This window comes from Vigna angularis, chromosome 1 (genome assembly GCF_016808095.1).
Source record: "Vigna angularis cultivar LongXiaoDou No.4 chromosome 1, ASM1680809v1, whole genome shotgun sequence".
NCBI classification, from domain to species: Eukaryota; Viridiplantae; Streptophyta; class Magnoliopsida; order Fabales; family Fabaceae; genus Vigna; species Vigna angularis.
Window position 1 is genome coordinate 57,182,567 of NC_068970.1, and position 18,873 is coordinate 57,201,439.

General features: G+C 33.6%; 2 protein-coding genes across 2 annotated transcripts; both read left to right on the forward strand.

The window, feature by feature from the left end:
• The first annotated feature begins 1,172 nt into the window (after positions 1-1,172).
• Positions 1,173-2,114, forward strand: LOC108321868 (uncharacterized). The gene has a single exon (XM_017553763.1). The coding sequence runs from the start codon at positions 1,173-1,175 to the stop codon at positions 2,112-2,114; it is 942 nt and encodes a 313-aa protein (XP_017409252.1).
• Positions 2,115-13,107: 10,993 nt separating this feature from the next.
• Positions 13,108-15,405, forward strand: LOC108321879 (protein kinase PINOID). Its single transcript, XM_017553776.2, has 2 exons — positions 13,108-14,287; positions 14,371-15,405. The coding sequence occupies exons 1-2, from the start codon at positions 13,692-13,694 to the stop codon at positions 15,182-15,184; spliced, it is 1,410 nt and encodes a 469-aa protein (XP_017409265.1). The 5' UTR covers positions 13,108-13,691; the 3' UTR covers positions 15,185-15,405.
• The last annotated feature ends 3,468 nt before the right edge of the window (positions 15,406-18,873 follow it).

The following is an 18,873-nucleotide window of genomic DNA, read 5'->3' on the forward strand; positions in this document are numbered from 1 at the left end:
GAATGATTATGAATGAAATAAGAAGAGAATGTGATATGAATGAAATGATGTGAAGTTGAATGAGCATTCCAGGGAGGAACGACTCATGGATGAATGTTGGAATTTGTAAAGTATGACTATGGGAAGCTAATGTTGGTTGTTCATCCTGATGTTCCGTGAGTACTCGTCTTCACGTAGAGGAGGGTAGGTCATGTGTGGGAACGGCAGGAGGTCCCGTCCTGAGGGGTACTTTGGATGAATAGGACTAACCTCGGGTGGCAGCTGATGAGAGTATTCCAGTTACTACATCACCCGGGTGCACGAACGCCTGTAGCTACGCAGATTTCATACAGTCCGGACAATCAGTCTAGTGATAGGCTTTGTGTGATACGTACGTTGAAATTTATTTGGTGTTGGATTATTTGAAATGTATGTTTATGCATGAATTAAATTACATAAGCTTACCCTGCGTTTCCTGTCGTGTCTGGTTTTGTACGTCCGTCCTTGTCATTGCAATGATCATCCGTGTGGATGTGAGCAAAAGGAGACGAGCGACTAGAAGAGGCGCTGGAAGAAGAAAATTTAGAAGAAATTGAAGTAAAGACCGAACAGTAGGACGTTCGGTCAATAGTCTAGTTATAGTAAGGTGGTCGTTCGATCACCTTCATTTTTGTTAGGTATTGACCGTTCAGTATTTCTCTTTTGTAAACTGTTCGGTCAGGTTTGCTTATCTTGTACATCTCAAATTTTGTAACTCTCTTTTGTAAGGCCGTTCGACTCTAGTGTAAGACTGATCTGGATTGTTATTAATGTGATTATTCTAATATATATATTTTATTGCTGTATTTTTGGGATGTTACATTAGTGGTATCAGAGCAGGTTTGTTCTCTTAAGGACACTGTAGGTTATGAGTACATTATGTCTTTGTTGTGTGCTTAACGTTCGTTTGATGAGTATTTTAAACTCTTTGAACCTAACTAACGATTGTTTTCTCTCCTTATCAGAGAGAATTAATGGCACCACGACCACCTCCTCAACCTACCGAGCGTGAAGCGTCTGATCACACTAGACTACTGGAATCAGTAATAGAGGCGCTTCAACAGCAGAACGCTGCTTTGGTGCAGCAGAATACGGTCGCTTTGTAGAGTTTGGAGACCGCACGAGCAAACTCTGAAGCTACCCAAAGACAACTGATGGAGATCATCTCAACCACGAGGAACACATCCGGAGTGTCTACTTCCTCTGCAAATCATCCGACCGAGTGGAGCTTAGAGAACTTCCTCCAACAACACCCTGCCAAATTCAATGGGAAGTGTCTTCCTGATGAGGCCGATCAGTGGCTGCGAGATATGGAGCGGATCTACAATGCCAAGAGGTGTCCGGACGACAATCGCTTGGCATTCACTGAGTATCTACTGACTGGAGAGGCCAGTCATTGGTGGACGAGCATGAAGATGATATTAACGGACGCTCAAAGTCCCATTTCATGGGAAGTATTCAGAAGCAAGTTTTATGAAGAATACTTCCCAGATAGCGTTTGTTTCGCCAAGGAAGTAGAGTTTCTTCAATTAGTGCAAGGAGGGATGTCCGTCTCTCAGTACACCAACAAATTCAAGCATTTAGTACGATTCAACACCATGGCTACCAGTGAAGAGTGGCAGTGTCGGAAGTTTGAGAATGGATTGAGGAGCGATCTCAAAGTACTGATTTCAAGCCTTTGTATTAAGTCTTTTCCAACAATGGTGGAGAGAGCCAAAGTATTGGAGAAGAACGTTGAAGAAGTCAAACAACAGAAGAAGCAACAACAGACGGCTAGGGGACCGGTCTCGTCTAAGAGCAATACGAATTTAAGCAGAAGTCCTTACGCTCGTCCTATACCACCATCTACTTCTAGTGGGTCTCAGTCACAATCTTTGGTTTCTGCCAATCGATCTGGACAGCAAGGGGCAGTGACGTGTTTTCAGTGTGGAGGACCACACTACCGATCATCATGTCCTCAGTTGTTATGGGTAAAGTTTTGCACTCGTTGTGGGAGGAACGGACATCTAGAGCGCGAGTGTAATATGGGAGGACGAGCGGTGATGAGGCCACCATATGCTGGAAGAAATCAACCAAGGGGTGGTGGCCGAGCATAGGCGGTCGGTCGGGTTTATGCCATAACGGGCGCTGGAACAGCACGCTCAGGTACATTCATCACCCACACTTGCTTATTGTCTAAACTGCCTTGATGTGCATCGTTTTAAGTGTTGTTATAAGGAAGTTGTTGGTCTGGTGGTGTAAACACCAGCAATTGGGTTAGTTTGGATATTCGACCCGTGAGATAAATGTTTATTACTATGTTAGTGAGAGTGTAATTTTCTAGAATTGACTAACCTAGGAGATACTTCACGTGAATGGTGTGTCAACGATCGGTATCTATTAAGTTAGACCGTTCGGTAGCACGGGGGGTAACCGAACGGTAATAGTAAACGTTTGAATTGTTGAGTCCTCCTGAAGCGGCGCCAAGGCTATCTACTCAGAGTAAAGTTGAGTCTCTTTCGCACTAATGCCAGGTGTTAGATTAACATCAGTAACTTCTTACAAAGTAGCTTTTGCAGAGTGGATGGAACTCAAGAATCAGTTTAAGTGAGTTGAATGTTTCGTTATGTAGTACGCTCGTTTTGCTAGCATACAAGAAGGATGAATCAGAGTGGAACCTTTGAGAGCATTTCTAGGAGTGTTAACGATAAGAAGAGTTGTGTGAAGAATTGTTCGATGTGTGAAATACTGGATGAGTAAAGTGTAAGTCCTAGGGCGTGTGTAAGCAGTGATAAACAGAGAGTCGAGTTTAGTTGAGAGTTTCAGGGACTTAGTATTATAAGTGAGGATACGAACGTTATTAGGGGCCTCAGTTGGGAGTAGAGAGTGAACTGTTCGGTAGAACCAATAGAAAGTGAGCAAAGAAAATATTTTAGTTAGAGACAAACGGTCAGACGAATAGGACAACCCAAAAACATGAAGGTCTGGACGTCCACATATTTTGAACTGAACAGTTTCAAATTCTGAAAATGGGTTGTTGAACGTAAGGGTAGAAGGGATTGTAGTCAGGCGAACCGTAATTCTGCCTCTAGGACGTACGCGAGCTTTGAATCGATTAGGAGTCAGAGATGAAGTCTCATTTTCTCCAATGACCAAGAAATCCAGTCTCTACCTAAACCTAAGATATTAGATGCTCTTCTTCAAAACACTCAACAATTATCTATACTACCTTCCTCCAACAGTAACAAACTTTTCTATTAAATTTTTCCCTGGGAAGACTTGTGACTCTTCCTAATAAGTAACTTTTCTCGTTCGGTATTTATGTTACCGATCGGTACACCTTTCAAAGCCATTGTCTCTTTATTTAAATGTTATCAACTGGTTCCTTACTTCAGGGTTCTTCTGTAATTTACTCTCTTCCCATAAACATTTAGTCCTTACCCAAACATAACCGTTCGTTATAGTTGAAACCAGTCAACATTGAAGATTTGCAAAAGACGTGCGTGTGGGCAGAGTCGTTCATCCTAGGAAGTTGTTGCCGAAGGTTCTTGGACCGTAGACGCATTGGACCAGTAGCGTACGAGATATCATTGCCTCCTCAATTAGCTAATCTTCATCTAGCTTTCACGCATCACCACTCCGGAAGTATATTGGAGACTCGTCTCATGTGCTAGAGCTAGAAGACGCTCGTATTTGTGGATACCGATCGGTAGAAATACAACCAGTACGTATTGGATATAGCCAAACCAAGTACTACAAGAGGAAAGTCATCAGATTGATGGGTGTAGTCTGGGACGAGAAGACTGACGACATTACGTGCGAAGTTGAAGATTGCAAGCAGGGACAAGTACTCTCGCCTATTCTTTAGTATGTCTTAATTTTCAAGGATGAAAATTTTTGTAGTTGGAGGGAATGTCAGACCTCGGAAAAACGCACCCAAACCCCTCCTGTCAGCTCATTTTAATACGCACCCAAATACCCCTCTACGCGGACGCCAGGTGTCAAGCGAAGAGGATCCGAAAATCAGTTAGTGAAAAACAGGTGTCGACGGAAGGGGGACGTTCGTTTTGACGTGTGATGCAAAACTTGGATTTTCAGAAAATTCTACTTCACTCTCTGCATGCACCCTCTTTTCAGATTTTTGAAGGATTTCATTCTCTCCTCCTTCTCTCTACGTCTTCTTCATCTTCTCTCTGAGAAAACACTCACCTTCTCTCCTCCGATCACTATTTCGGCACCGTAGGATCACTCCCGGCGTCCCAAGCTTTAGTTTGATCCGATTGGTTTCAAATTCTGAACGGGTAAGTTTTTCTTGTCTGAACCGTTCGTTCTTGTAAACATGCAAACCAAGTTCTGGTTGCATGAGCCCTTAGTTTCATTCTGAATGAGTTTGGTCTGTTGTTTTACTTTGGATCGAAGAGTCGTTGAGCGTTGAGGGTAGAAAGGATCGTAGTTCAGCGAACTGAGTCCCAGTCTGAGGGACGTACGTTCACGCTCTGAGGTAAGAGAAGCTTATTTAATTTAATTTGTATGTTGTTTTACTGTATGAACGTTCGTTATTTGACTGAATAATTTTGATGCATGATGGTTGATATGATTGGATTGAATGAACGTTCGTCTATTTAATGAGTGGAAATGAAATATGACTGAGTTATGTTATAATGTATGAATTATATGAAACTTATATGATATGGATTGTATGAAGTATGAAAGTTGATTGTGATATGAAGGTATAAAGTTACGAAACTATATGTTAGGAAATGAGTTTGAAAAGAAATGATTCTGGTATGAAATTTCTCATATAAAAGTGTACGTTCGTTACTGAACGGTCATTGACCGTTCGGTTTTCCTAGTGAACATAGTTGAAATGGGATTCTTTCAATTGGAGAGAATCCTAATTGAGGACGAGCGTCCTCGTGTGATAATACTATGTTTGAGCGTTCGGCCAAGCACAACTGTATCTGGGTATCCTTTGATAAACTCAATCTTCATATATATGTAATGGTATATTTTCGTCGTTCGTGAACACTACTTCGATAGTATATTATTTTATTTGTCAAGCCTGTTATTATAAGTTTATAAGTGTTCGGTCTTACACCTAGCGCTCGTACTGAGTAGTGCTCGGTCTTATACCAAGTGCTCGTACTGAGTAGTGCTCGGTCTTATACCAAGCGCTCATACTGAGTAGTGCTCGATCTTACACCAAGCGCTCGTACTCATTTCTTGTATAATCTCTTTTGATGAAAAAAAATAGTGTTCGCCTAACTTAATGGAATTTTCTTCTCGATCGTGCTCGATCATTGACTGACATTCGAATTTCTTGATGTAAATTCAAATAAGCTAAACATTCATAAACGTTCGGTTTCTTCATGTGAATGCTTCTAAGTATTATTATTGGAATGTCATAAAGTGTCTGTATCGATTGGTTCCGGCCTAGAGTCGTAGCACTCGGTGAGGTCCTTTTAGCGTTCGGTTAGAACTCTCAAGGGTCAGTTCCTCTAATTGACTCACCTTGTAAATAACGTCCGTTCTAGTCATTCTTGCGATATGCAATTGACCTCGGTTTCTTTCGTATTCCGATAGTAACCCTGTCGGTCTTACTCTATTCTAGAACTGGAGACCTCTCTGTCTCGTTCCAAGCGTTCGTCCTCGTTCTGAGTGAGGATAGAACGTTCGGTATTTGGTGTCTTTATAAACCTTTGAACAAAGATGAAATTTAACTTATTGGCAATAAAGATGAATTTGAGAAAAGTGATAATGAAAGATGGAATTGAGAATGATTATGAATGAAATAAGAAGAGAATGTGATATGAATGAAATGATGTGAAGTTGAATGAGCATTCCAGGGAGGAACGACTCATGGATGAATGTTGGAATTTGTAAAGTATGACTATGGGAAGCTAATGTTGGTTGTTCATCCTGATGTTCCGTGAGTACTCGTCTTCACGTAGAGGAGGGTAGGTCATGTGTGGGAACGGCAGGAGGTCCCGTCCTGAGGGGTACTTTGGATGAATAGGACTAACCTCGGGTGGCAGCTGATGAGAGTATTCCAGTTACTACATCACCCGGGTGCACGAACGCTTGTAGCTACGCAGATTTCATACAGTCCGGACAGTCAGTCTAGTGATAGGCTTTGTGTGATACGTACGTTGAAATTTATTTGGTGTTGGATTATTTGAAATGTATGTTTATGCATGAATTAAATTACATAAGCTTACCCTGCGTTTCCTGTCGTGTCTGATTTTGTACGTCCGTCCTTGTCATTGCAATGATCATCCGTGTGGATGTGAGCAGAAGGAGACGAGCGGCTAGAAGAGGCGCTGGAAGAAGAAAATTTGGAAGAAATTGAAGTAAAGATCGAACAGTAGGACGTTCGGTCAATAGTCTAGTTATAGTAAGGTGGTCGTTCGATCACCTTCCTTTTTGTTAGGTATGACCGTTCGGTATTTCTCTTTTGTAAACTGTTCGGTCAGGTTTGCTTATCTTGTACATCTCAAATTTTGTAACTCTCTTTTGTAAGGTTGTTCGGCCATAAACGTACGCTCGACTATAATGTAAGAATGATCTGAATTGTTATTAATGTGATTATTCTAATATATATAATTTATTGCTGTATTTTTGGGATGTTACACTGTCTCTATAATGTTCATATACTATACTAAGCAAAAGCAAATGATTATGCATATGAAATAGTTGTAAAATAATAAACCAACTAATAGTTGTAAGATAAAAATGTTAGTTGTCACTTAGACATATGATTTTTGTACTGTATGGATCATTCTAGTCGATGAAGTGTTATTTATCTTTAATAAATATAATTTTTTTTCTCACGAAGAATTTGTAAAGATGTTTTGTGTACTTAATTATTTATTTATATTTTTTATCAATTATATAATGCTTAAGATAAATCTAAGGTGTTGCCATATATATATATATATATATATATATATATATATATATATATATATATATATACGAGACTTAAATATTTATAAAGATAAATGCTTTTAATACATTTAATGTTGTTTTTTAGCATTAGTTTGAAAATTTTGAAATAAAATGTTAAATCAAGTAATATTAAAAATGTGCTGTAAGTAAAAGAAAAACACATCTCTTTTATTGCACCTCAATTTGTAAATTCAAAGATAATTTATCAAGGAAAGTTATCTCATTTTACAAAAATGATTGGTGAAATATATTAAATATAATTTAACGCATTGTGATGATTTTCTTTACCTTTGTATTTTATACTGGAGTAGTTGGTCTAACTTTTTATATTTGATTGTTTAAGATTGTAGCTTTATTTTATTTTTATATATGACAGAATATAAAAAAAATCTTCGTCTTTCAAAATATTCCTTAAAAAATAAAATATTTTATTATTAGGTAAAATTATTCTAACCTTTAAACATCAACTGAAACATAAGGCTAAAAATGTACTTTGACATCAAATTATTAATTTCAAATGTGTAGAACTTTGAAGTGGACTTCTGATTCCACAGCTTAAATCACTATTGGGCCAAGAAAACAGCAACAACAATTAATTATCCAATTATTTAACTCTATTTAGTTCGTAATTCAATAAAATCACCTTTAACTATTAAAAAACAACTAAAATGTTTATTTAAGTAAATTAGTCCAATATCATAGCTCTTCATCTTAAAGTGACTGTATCTGGTAAAATCAGTAAAAAAAATTATTTAGACGTTAAAAATTAGGATAAAAGTATTTAAAAAATCAAATAATCAATTAGCTTAATAATTATAAATTTGTATTTTTAATTTAATTTAATTAATATCTGTGTAAAAATTTATTCTTCATTATAATTTAAAATAATAATAATTTTTAATAGAGAAATAGTTATTTAACTACAAATATAACAATAAAATATTCCTCTAAAAATCTTAATTATGAAGAGAATTGAACATTCATGCTTTCTTTTATTATTTTAGGGGGTAATGTGGTAAAATATAAATTTAATATAAGTAGAGATTATTTCGAAAAGCTAAATAAGTAATTTACTAAAATGAATTAAAAACTATTAAAAGACCTACTTTGCCAAATACAGATAATTTTTCTATCATCATTTATCAGTTTTATCTTTAATCTAGATGAAATATTTTACACACATACACAAAATGACTACGGTAAACTTTTATTTTACTTTTGAATTAATTGATCTTCTCATTTTATGATAAAATAATATTTTTATTCTTAATTTATAATTAATTACTCAAAATAATATGTGTATTTAGAAAGATAAAATATTTATAATTTTAAAAAATAAAATAATAAATTGTTATAATTTGGAATAAACAGAGTAATATTTTTAAGTAACTAGTGTTAGTTAATTAACACAACTAGAAGATTTTCAAATTCCTTAAACATTTAATTTTGACTAACACATCTTTTAAAAAATGTATGTTATAAAGAGACTTGAAGCCATTAAAACCGGTTGACTCTATATCGATCTGACCAACCGAGTTTAAAATTGGTTGTTGCGGAAAACCGTGACGTAGCATGATCTTACTAATCACATGATTAAATGTTAATGAGAAGTTGAATATGATATGGTGGGACAGAATCTGTAGTTAGTTGAACAACCACTGTTCATGAATCAGTTTTTATATTACATTGAATTGAAACAATGTAGAACAGTTTGGGAACACACTGCGTGGACATCATATTATTATGGTACCGAGGAGGAGCAACTCAGATTCCACACCAAATTTTCCATGGATTTTGCTTAACATCATTGCTTCAAAAGCAAAAGTCACGAACCAAATCAAAACATATATATTAATTTAAGTTCTAAGTATGTTTATACTTTTTAAATATATATACAAAATTAGAATAAATTTAATAATTTGATGCATTTTCGTCTCAAAACTTTAAAAATACACAAATATAATTATTTTAATTTTAAAATATTAAATTTTAAAATTTATTAAAATGGTGTTTCAGATTATATTTAAATTAAAACATGTTAAAACGATATAAATAACGTAAATATATTTTAAAGCATTTTAAATTAGTAATCATTTTAGAAACACTTTATTTTCTTAATCCACTGATATAATCAACTTCCTAAAAAGAGCAGAATTGTTAAAATTGAATGCAGACAAATGTATAATGATTGTAACTGTGGGAATGAAGTAAGTTGGAAAATGTTAACTAAAGTGTAATATAATGAATGAAGGTTGTTTTAAATCAGGTTAAGTTGGTGTTAGTGACGTCATTTGTGTTAAAATTGAGATTAAGTTTAATGTTTAATGTGACAGATTTTGTCCTATTGTCGGCCTATCAATATAGCGGGAATATTGGTGGCTGTTTTCCTTCTTCCTTTTTCCCACAGACTCTGTTTCCTTTGATTCTTCCACAATAATTTCATCATAATCGCAGGTTTTTCCTAATTTTTTATTATTTACCACGTTTTTAACCCTTCTAGTTAGCTTTTTAGTGTCACATGAGATATTCAATTAAAGATTTAACGTAGATTCTGTAATCTTTTTATTAAAGTAATAAACTATTTATAGATATTTAGTCTCATTTTTAATATATCCAAACGTTTATTAAAGTTCATTTGGCAACGAATAAGTTCATGTCTCACAAGAGCAAAAGTTTGATTCTTATTGTCCATATGAGAACCTTCCTACTGGATAAAATTTTATTTGTATTTTTATTTTAATGAAACTAAAATTCTAATGTTATTTCCCAAAGTAATATCTATATTTTGAGATTTTCTAATATTTTTATTAGTGAATTTGGCTTTCTTAATTGCATATTTTATGTTTTCTTTTATAGTTTTTATTGATAGATTTATTTTTAATAACTTTTGGATTTCCAAACAATGAAAAACAACCTTATATCTCGAAATAAATGTTTTCTAATTAAATTAATTTTTTTGGTATTTAAACATATTTAATTGTTATAATGTTATTCATAATATAATCCATATATTTGAGAGATATTTTTTCTTTATAAATTTTAGTTGTATAAAACTAAATGTTATATCTTACACATTGCACAGCTTACAATACTTAATTTGATTATTTTATCTGGGTAATGCTAATTTTGTATTAATTGAAATGTTCAACCATAATATTTTGCCATGTATTTTAAAAGTTTTATAATCGAAATACAAACAGTTTTTAATCAATTTTATATATTAAATTAAAGCAAACAAAAACACTCGGGAAACAAACATTTTCTTGTCGATTTTTCCCATCTTTTTCAGCAAAGTATATACTGATATTAAAAATATCATTTACACAGATATATATATTTAAAAAAGTTAGAAAATGAAATATTGCATAGTTCTACCTAAAAATATGATAGTTGCTTGCGAAGACAGCAAAGTAGAAAATAATGAATGAGTTGAATTTGGCCCACAAATTTAAAATTTCTTTGGAGTGAGATTAGTATGAATTTGGTGGCTCATTCATTATAACTGTGTACAGTTATCTGGCACGTGAAAATCCATGATTTTAATATACACCATAGTTTCATTTTTGTTACTATCTTCTATCACTTCATCATTATTCTGCTTTGGCTAGAGTGTGCTCGGTGCCACCAAGCTAATTAATTATTATTGGCCCCTTTTCTGCAACTTAAGTACTTCTATATTACTTTTCCATTAAAACCATTTATGCCACATTCTTCTTATATTCAACTCAAACTTTAAAAAAATATGAGATCGATAACTACTATAAAATGTTCAATCGGTCGTGGATAACAAATAAGATTAATTTTAGAAGAAATCAAGTTAAACTTAAATAAGTTGTAATTTGATCATTTTTAATTATAAATTTATTACAAAAATTTATAAATACATGTTTCATACTAATTGACTTTGACTTTTACTGTACATTTATTATAAAATTATTCAAACAAATATTAACTTAAAGTATAAAAGTATTTTCTACCAGTAACATTTAATAGACAGAACGATAAAAAAAGATTTAGGAATTATTTTATGGTCTAAGTTAAGAGTTTTTAAATAAGAAAACTTTATCTCGACTCTATAAATCAAAACATATCCAATTTTTTTAAAAAATATAGATTAATTTTAATTTGTGTTTAACCTAGATAAACTAGGTATAATAATAATAATAATAATTATTACTTATTATAAAATATGTATATTTTAACATGGTGATAATGAAACTTGATAGTTTGATATACAATTTTTTTTAATTATTTATTTTATTTTGTATTTGAAAAAATAAAATGAAATAATTTTATTTTTGTAATATATATCTAAAATGAATGTAAATGTGTATGTCCTATCATTATTTATCTTTTAAAATTTGTCATGAAAATAAAAAGGAAAAAAAATTGATGAATAGTGATGTGTATTTGGGTTTCCCTTTTTGGGAAAACCTTGGTCCCTCTAAGGCATCAACAATTCCTTTTGAGACACTTTTTGTTGTTCTTTCCCAAAACACCATTTCCCACCCAACAATTATGGGTCCCTTTCAGCATTTTTCTTCTCAAATAAATCTAAAATTCAACAATTGTGAGAGAATGAACATCAAATAATACAAATATCATGTGGGGATTTTGGGGAATTATTCCTTTCTTTGAGGACCCACTTATATGTTATCTCCCATCAACCACACTGCATGCATGGACCAATTTTTCACTCTCCACAGTGTCCTCTCTTGCAAATTTCATAAACACTACATAAAAAAGAAACAAAATTTACATAATTTATATTTCAAGCCTTAGTTTTTATTTTTTTATAAAAAAAAAAAACAGGGTGAAGGTGAACATTTAATTGCCATCATTAGTCACACTGTTCCCTATCCTCTATACAGAATACTTCACTCACCTCAGCAGTAGCTTTTGCATTTTTTCTGAATAAAATTAACTCTGATAGTTACACCTTTTTTGTTTTTACCTATTACATCATTTTCATATCACATCAAATCATTATAAACATGTCTTCTTTTTGTAGTTATTTTACTTTTTATATAACAGTTTTCCCCTTAGGATATAAATAAATAATACGAGCATTTTAATTTAAGAGAAACATTAGAAAATAAATAAATAATAAGATGATGTGGATGTTGAATCTATTACTATATTATTATTTTTCATGCAATACTTTCATAAGCCTCTTATATTAGTCAATAGAAAATGCCACATCATTATTGGACTTTTTGTTAGTTTAAATATTTTGAAATAAAAGAAAAGTGATTAGAGAAATTTATATTTGATATTAAAATAATATTTTTTATTGATAAGATTTTTGTTGAAGAAACCCTGTGTGTGTCTCTGCGTCTACAGGCATTATATTGTCATTCTTTCAGCTTTCTTTTCATTTGAAATGACTCTGTGTGGACGCCAAAAGCTACTTTCATTCCAAAACCAGATTTCTGGTTTTTGATAAGTCACTTATTACAATAAATTTCTTCCTGTTTTTCTTTTTTTAGTTTATTACCTTATATAGATAACCACAAATATGTATGGAAATTGATTTTTCTCTTCAAAACATATTCATTAAAAAACGATAAGAAATTAAAATATATTGAACTGCTCAAAATATCATATAAACTCTTAGATTTAAAAAAAAAATCATGAAATTTAAAAATAAATAAATCATGCATTAAGTTATAAATAAATAAAAATCAATAATTTTTCACCAGTAACAAGATAAGTCTGTTCAAAAAGAAGTGCACTGTGGCGATGTAGTTTCAGATCTTACGTTTTACCTTATATTTTTACTTTGTACTAATTGGTGCTAGCATTTATTTTTATGCTAGGGATTCGCGCAGTTCCAAATTTAACAGTAGAACTGTTAAGGATGCCATAACTTTTTCGGGAGTGAGAGTTACACCTAACAAACTTATTCAAAACACTATTTTATGAAGTGGATAAATAATTATTACTTATTTAATCTATGATGTTTCTTTCAATTTAATCAAAAGAAATTGTTTTTAATATAATTTTGAGTTAGTTATTATCATGGTTAATGACGATAGAAAATATGTATTTAAGGTGATTAAAAGAAAAAATGTAATTGGGTTGTTATTATTTTGCGTGAGGGAAAGGTGTTTAATATATTTATGGTAAAAAGCATATATAGGGTGAAAGATAAGGCAAGCGACGTGGACGGAACAGGATGGTCTGTGTCTGGTCATAAATAGGGTTGACCGTTGCACTGCATGGTTAGATGAACAGAAGGGTAATTCCGTCATTGCAGAAATGACTGTAAAAGCCTCTTTAACCACACTGCACCACCACACGCTCATTAGTGATTGCTCAGTAAGCTTAACCAATGCTCCAAACAAATCCCTGCCACGTCACAAACACCAACACCAACACCCCGCACGTGCCAGAACTCCCCTCTCTCACGTGCCCTGCTATGTTAGCTCCCCTCCTTCTTACGTGTTCAGCATAAATACAACACAACTACCTTCTTCTCCTGTATCGCCTCCTTTCTTTAACGCCACTCTCTATTTCTGGCCCAACCTGTTCCTCCTCTCTTATTGCTCTCTCAAACCATTCGTACCATCCGACTTTTATTATTCTTTCAATGTTTTTTTGTGCTCACTAGCTTCCTTGCTTGCTAAACTATAATCTTTCATAAAGCCTATCTGGACTGCATCACTCCCTATACTTTCATTCACTCTACAGTTCCCATTTCAATTTCCAACCTTCTTTTCTCTTTTCCTGTTCAAACCACTACCATGCTAGAGCCTGGTGGTGCTGAACGTCATTCCGAGGCCAGTTCCGAGACTCTCAATTCTTCCATGCTTGGAAGCTCCATGAGCAGCGAGAGCATTTGCAGTACCAGTTTCAGCCGTCTTTCCTTCGATCTCCTCCCGCCCTCGCCGGAGAGTCTCTCCCTTAAGCCTCATCGCTCCTCCGACTTCGCCTACTCGGCCATTCGCTCTGCCGCCTTCTGCCGCAAGGCCGCCCTCACCTTCCGCGACTTCCACCTCCTCCGTCGCATCGGCTCCGGCGACATCGGTACCGTCTACCTCTGCCGCCTCCGAAACCGGCAATTCAACAGCCCCGTAGAGGACGAGGAGGATGAAGAGTGCTGTTTGTACGCGATGAAGGTGGTGGACAAAGACGCAGTGGCATTGAAGAAGAAGTCGCAGAGAGCGGAAATGGAGAGAAAAATCCTGAAGATGCTGGACCACCCGTTCCTTCCTACTCTCTACGCGGAGTTCGAAGCCTCTCATTTCTCTTGCATCGTGATGGAGTTTTGCTCCGGCGGAGACCTTCACTCGCTGCGCTTCAAGCACCCTCATAACCGTCTCCCTCTCTCCTCCGCTAGGTAAATATGAAAAACCGTTATCCTAAACGATGACTTTTTCTCTCTTGTAAAAACCCTCACGACTCGATCGTTTTTTGTCTCAGATTTTATGCTGCGGAGGTGCTGGTGGCGTTGGAGTATTTACACATGCTGGGAATCATATACAGAGATTTAAAGCCCGAAAACGTGCTGGTGAGATCGGACGGTCACATCATGCTTTCTGATTTCGATCTCTCTCTTTGCTCGGATGCAATCCCAGCCGTTGAATCCTCAGATCCCTTATTACCTCACACTTACACTCACAGTTACACTCCCCCTCCCACTCGCTCGCATTCTTTTATCAGTCCATTCTCCTGCTTCTCGAACCGGGGTTTCCGGTCTCGTGACATGCGAGTCGTCGAACCGAACCGGCTCTTTGTAGCCGAACCGGTTTCGGCCCGCTCCTGCTCCTTCGTCGGAACCCACGAGTACGTCTCGCCAGAGGTTGCCTCCGGCAGGTCGCACGGTAACGCCGTTGACTGGTGGTCGTTTGGAGTATTTATCTACGAGCTTATATACGGTCGCACGCCGTACGCAGGTCCATCGAAGCAGGCTACGCTACGGAACATCGTGAAGAAGCCCCTGGCGTTCCCCACTGCCACGCCCGCGAGCTGTCTTGAACTCCACGCGCGAGATTTGATATCCGGCTTGCTGAACAAAGACCCGGCGCGTCGACTCGGGTCGAAGCGTGGCGCCGCTGACGTCAAGAAGCACCCCTTCTTCAAAGGGCTCAACCTGGCGCTGATTCGCATGCAGACGCCGCCCCTAGTTCCTAGCTCGAGAAGGACCAAAACGACGTCGCTGTACCCCGCGAAGGGTAAAAGTAGCAGGAACCATCATAAACAGCACGAGACGGCGTCGTTTGAATTTTTCTTTTGAAAATAAGTAAAAATAAAAGTGCGGTCCTATTTTTATTAGTTTTAAAAGCTCAAGTTGGTTCTCTAATTCCTCTTATAGAAAGCTTTCTGGAGACAGTGTGGGAGAATTCTAAACGAAGAAGATTCGTTGCTTAACATCTTTTCTTCCTTCTCCATCGCACATTAGAGACGTCAAAAGAAAGATTACTACGGTATTCATTCCAACCCGAATGAGTTTTGATTTGTTTATGCATCCCAAGTACATAAAGTCAGACATATTCTGCATAAATCCAAATTATTAGTTAACAAGGAAACATGTAATTACGGCCATTTATTTGAAAAATGTATTCCAAAACATGGTATACTTTATTTAAAGGTAGAGGTTTTGTAACGGGAAACTGAGAAAAAAAGGTCAAGTTTACAACTCATGATTCACCTAATTAAAGAGTAGTACGTAATTAGAGTGTAGTTTTTTACTTTGTTCTGCCTCAACGTTGGGAACAAAGAAAAAACAGCATAGTGACTTTCTTGCATTGATGAATTATTTATATAGGATGTGAACAGAGTCAATCTTTTACCATTTAATGAATGTGATGAAAAGTTGGGAAGTGGTATTTAAAATGGCATATTGTTGTCTTTGTTTATAGACATAATATGTGCATCTAACTTAGTTGTGGAGAGAATGTTGAGCATAATGTGCGAGTGACGTAAAGAATTGCAAGACTTTTAATAGGATATGTTTAAACATGTCGCAGCATGCAACGTATAAATATAAATAATTATACAGCATCATTTACAATGTTCATGATGTGTGTGTGCCCATGGACTCAATTAAGAATCAATCCCCTCCAGCTCATTCAAATTCTTTGTTTTCTGCCTTTACAGATGTCTTCCCTCTAACAAATCCCAAACCACATTTTTTACATTGACTTTCAACATCAATGGTACATATTCTTTTCTAACTCTTCTCATAATGTGCTTCCGCTTTCAGTTAAAAGGTGGGTATGTTCCAGCTGCTCATCGTTATATATTAAATGCCCTGTAATATTTTCTTTTACTAGTTGTTACTCTCCTTTATCAACTTTAATATTATCACTGGAATACTTATATAGAAACAAAAAGAATGTTAATATATGCTTATAGTTTCTAAATATAATTCATATTATAAACTTTAATATTTTTGTTTCCAAACTTAATAATATTTTTAATTGGTATTTTAAATCAAATGTGACAAATAATGTAAAAATAATATTTTAAATTAATATTTGAAATAAAATGTACAAATAATATAAACAATTTAAAAATCATTAGTGTAAAAAAGACTTTCTATAAGTAAAATGGATTTTTTTTAAGTTTCTTTTTTTAACCTTTTTTTTTCTATTTTACTGTTTTATCCATTTAATTTACTTAGAAATTTCAACAGATTCAGTTGACTAAATAATTCATGCAAATTATTTCACATGATAAATTGTTTAATAATATTTAAAAATTGTATATACACGAACTTATCTATAATATTTACAATTGTTACAAATATTTTTCAGAAGATTATAAAATATTAAATTGTCAAGATATTAATGTAAGTTACTAAGATTTAAAACAAAATAAGTTCACTTGATTTTAATTTCTTTCATCTCTTTCAATGGGATAAATAATTAAATATATAAAAAAACATAATGACTTGTAATTCAGTATTGTAACATCTAATTGTTGAAATCCCTAACCCTAAATGGTGGAGTGTGAGTTCGTTAAAATTCAACCAATGAATCTCAAACACAAAATATCAAAGACTTAAGTAGAGGGAAAAAAATAAACCTTATTATCCAAGCAGAACTAGAAAAAACATCGTCTTTGGTCAGAGATGACAACTTCTATCGAGAGGCAACCACGTATAGAGGTGATGGCGAGGAGAGACAACCATGTGTAGAGACAATGACAAGGAGAGACAACCATGTGCAAAGACAATGACGAGGATGTAATGTGTTGTGAAATGATGCATGAACAAAGAAGTTTGGAAGCGTGAACGAAGAGAAGAGAGTGAGTGGAGAGAAGAAGAGAGGATGATGTGTGAAAAAACAGAAGAAAATAGATGCTTGGTAAAATTAGGAATTGAGATTGAGACCTACTATAACATATGATTTAACAATAATCATAATAAAGAATTATTATCACAAATATTACTAGATCTGTCATGATAGGTTTTGAATATAATTTCAATTTTGTTACAACATCCAATATATTATGACAAGTGGTGAACTAAGTGTCATAATAAAAAAACTACTATAACAAGTCTTCTCAAATCTATCATAATAAGTTTTTATTATAATTTTAATTCTGTCACCGTATCTCTTTTTATGATAGGTCATGTTACTTTTATTATGAAAATGTTACCGTTTAACTTATTATGACAGGTGGATTTCACTTATCATAATAAATCGTTATAAAAATTATTTTTTTCACTAATGAGTCAACTTTTATACTTGAAAAAAGTTAATATAATTAGATTAAAAAATTACATTTATTGATATTTTAAATTTTGAGATTAAATTATACATAATTGGAGAGACAAATAAATTTTAATTTTACAATAAATGAAAAACATACGTCAATGCATGATTCAATTTCTCTCTCTAACTAAAGTTAACTTATAAATCTCAATTTATCAAGAATTCTTATCTAGTTTTTTTAATTGAGATGTAGAAATAATTTGTTGAAAATTTAGAATAATTTTACTCATTTGTTCTTTCTATTATAAATATTTATCAATAAGTTAACGCTTCTATCAATCTTATCGCCACATAAAAAAAATAAATGTAATCACAATCATTGGTAAGCCCAATATACTTACCTACATATGAAGGTGGCTTCTATGTTAATAATGACCTAATCAATAGAGGTTGACTTTAGCTATGAAATTAAACTGTGTGTACATAATGTTTTTCTTTTTACGCTTGAAATCCAATTGATTTTCTCTTATCTCTTGTATGTTGATTTTGCCTTTGAATATCCTGAACATAGGATAGGTTATCAAAAATTGACACCGTTAATAATTGATAAAATTTATCAACTCCATTATCTATTTTCATGATATTATTATGATGATCTACCAACTTTTAGACAACACAGTTACTAGCCATGGATGTGTACTTTATTGTACAAAAGATATATGATTCAGTATTAATTAAACAAAATAACTAAATGAAATTTCCTAAGTTTGATTAGTTTTATGTAAATTTTCAATGGATGAATTGATAAAAATTTTCATTTTGTAAAAATATTCTTATTCTTAGAAGGTTAAATTTGTTAATATTATATGGTATCAATGTTTTCCATAGAAATGAAATGTCAACTTTTTTTTTTTATGTTTATTTTCAATTTAAATAACTTATTTTTATTTTTATTTTTTTTTTATCAAGATTCAGAGAGTGGATAGGTCAGAATATTTTAATAATGATTTAATATTTTTTGATATTTCGTTGTTCAAATAAGAAGATCCACGCTGACATTCAAGTAATTAAAAGAGCTTCAGAATTTATATGCATATGGAAAAAAGTATAAGAAAAATTGTGTGTTACTTAAATAACATGTATAATTTATAAGGTTTATGAACCTTATAACTCATGAAATAAAAATAAATAACATCGAATTAAATATCTTATATATATCAAATATTATGTAAATATAAGTATTAAGAAATATTTTGATCAAATT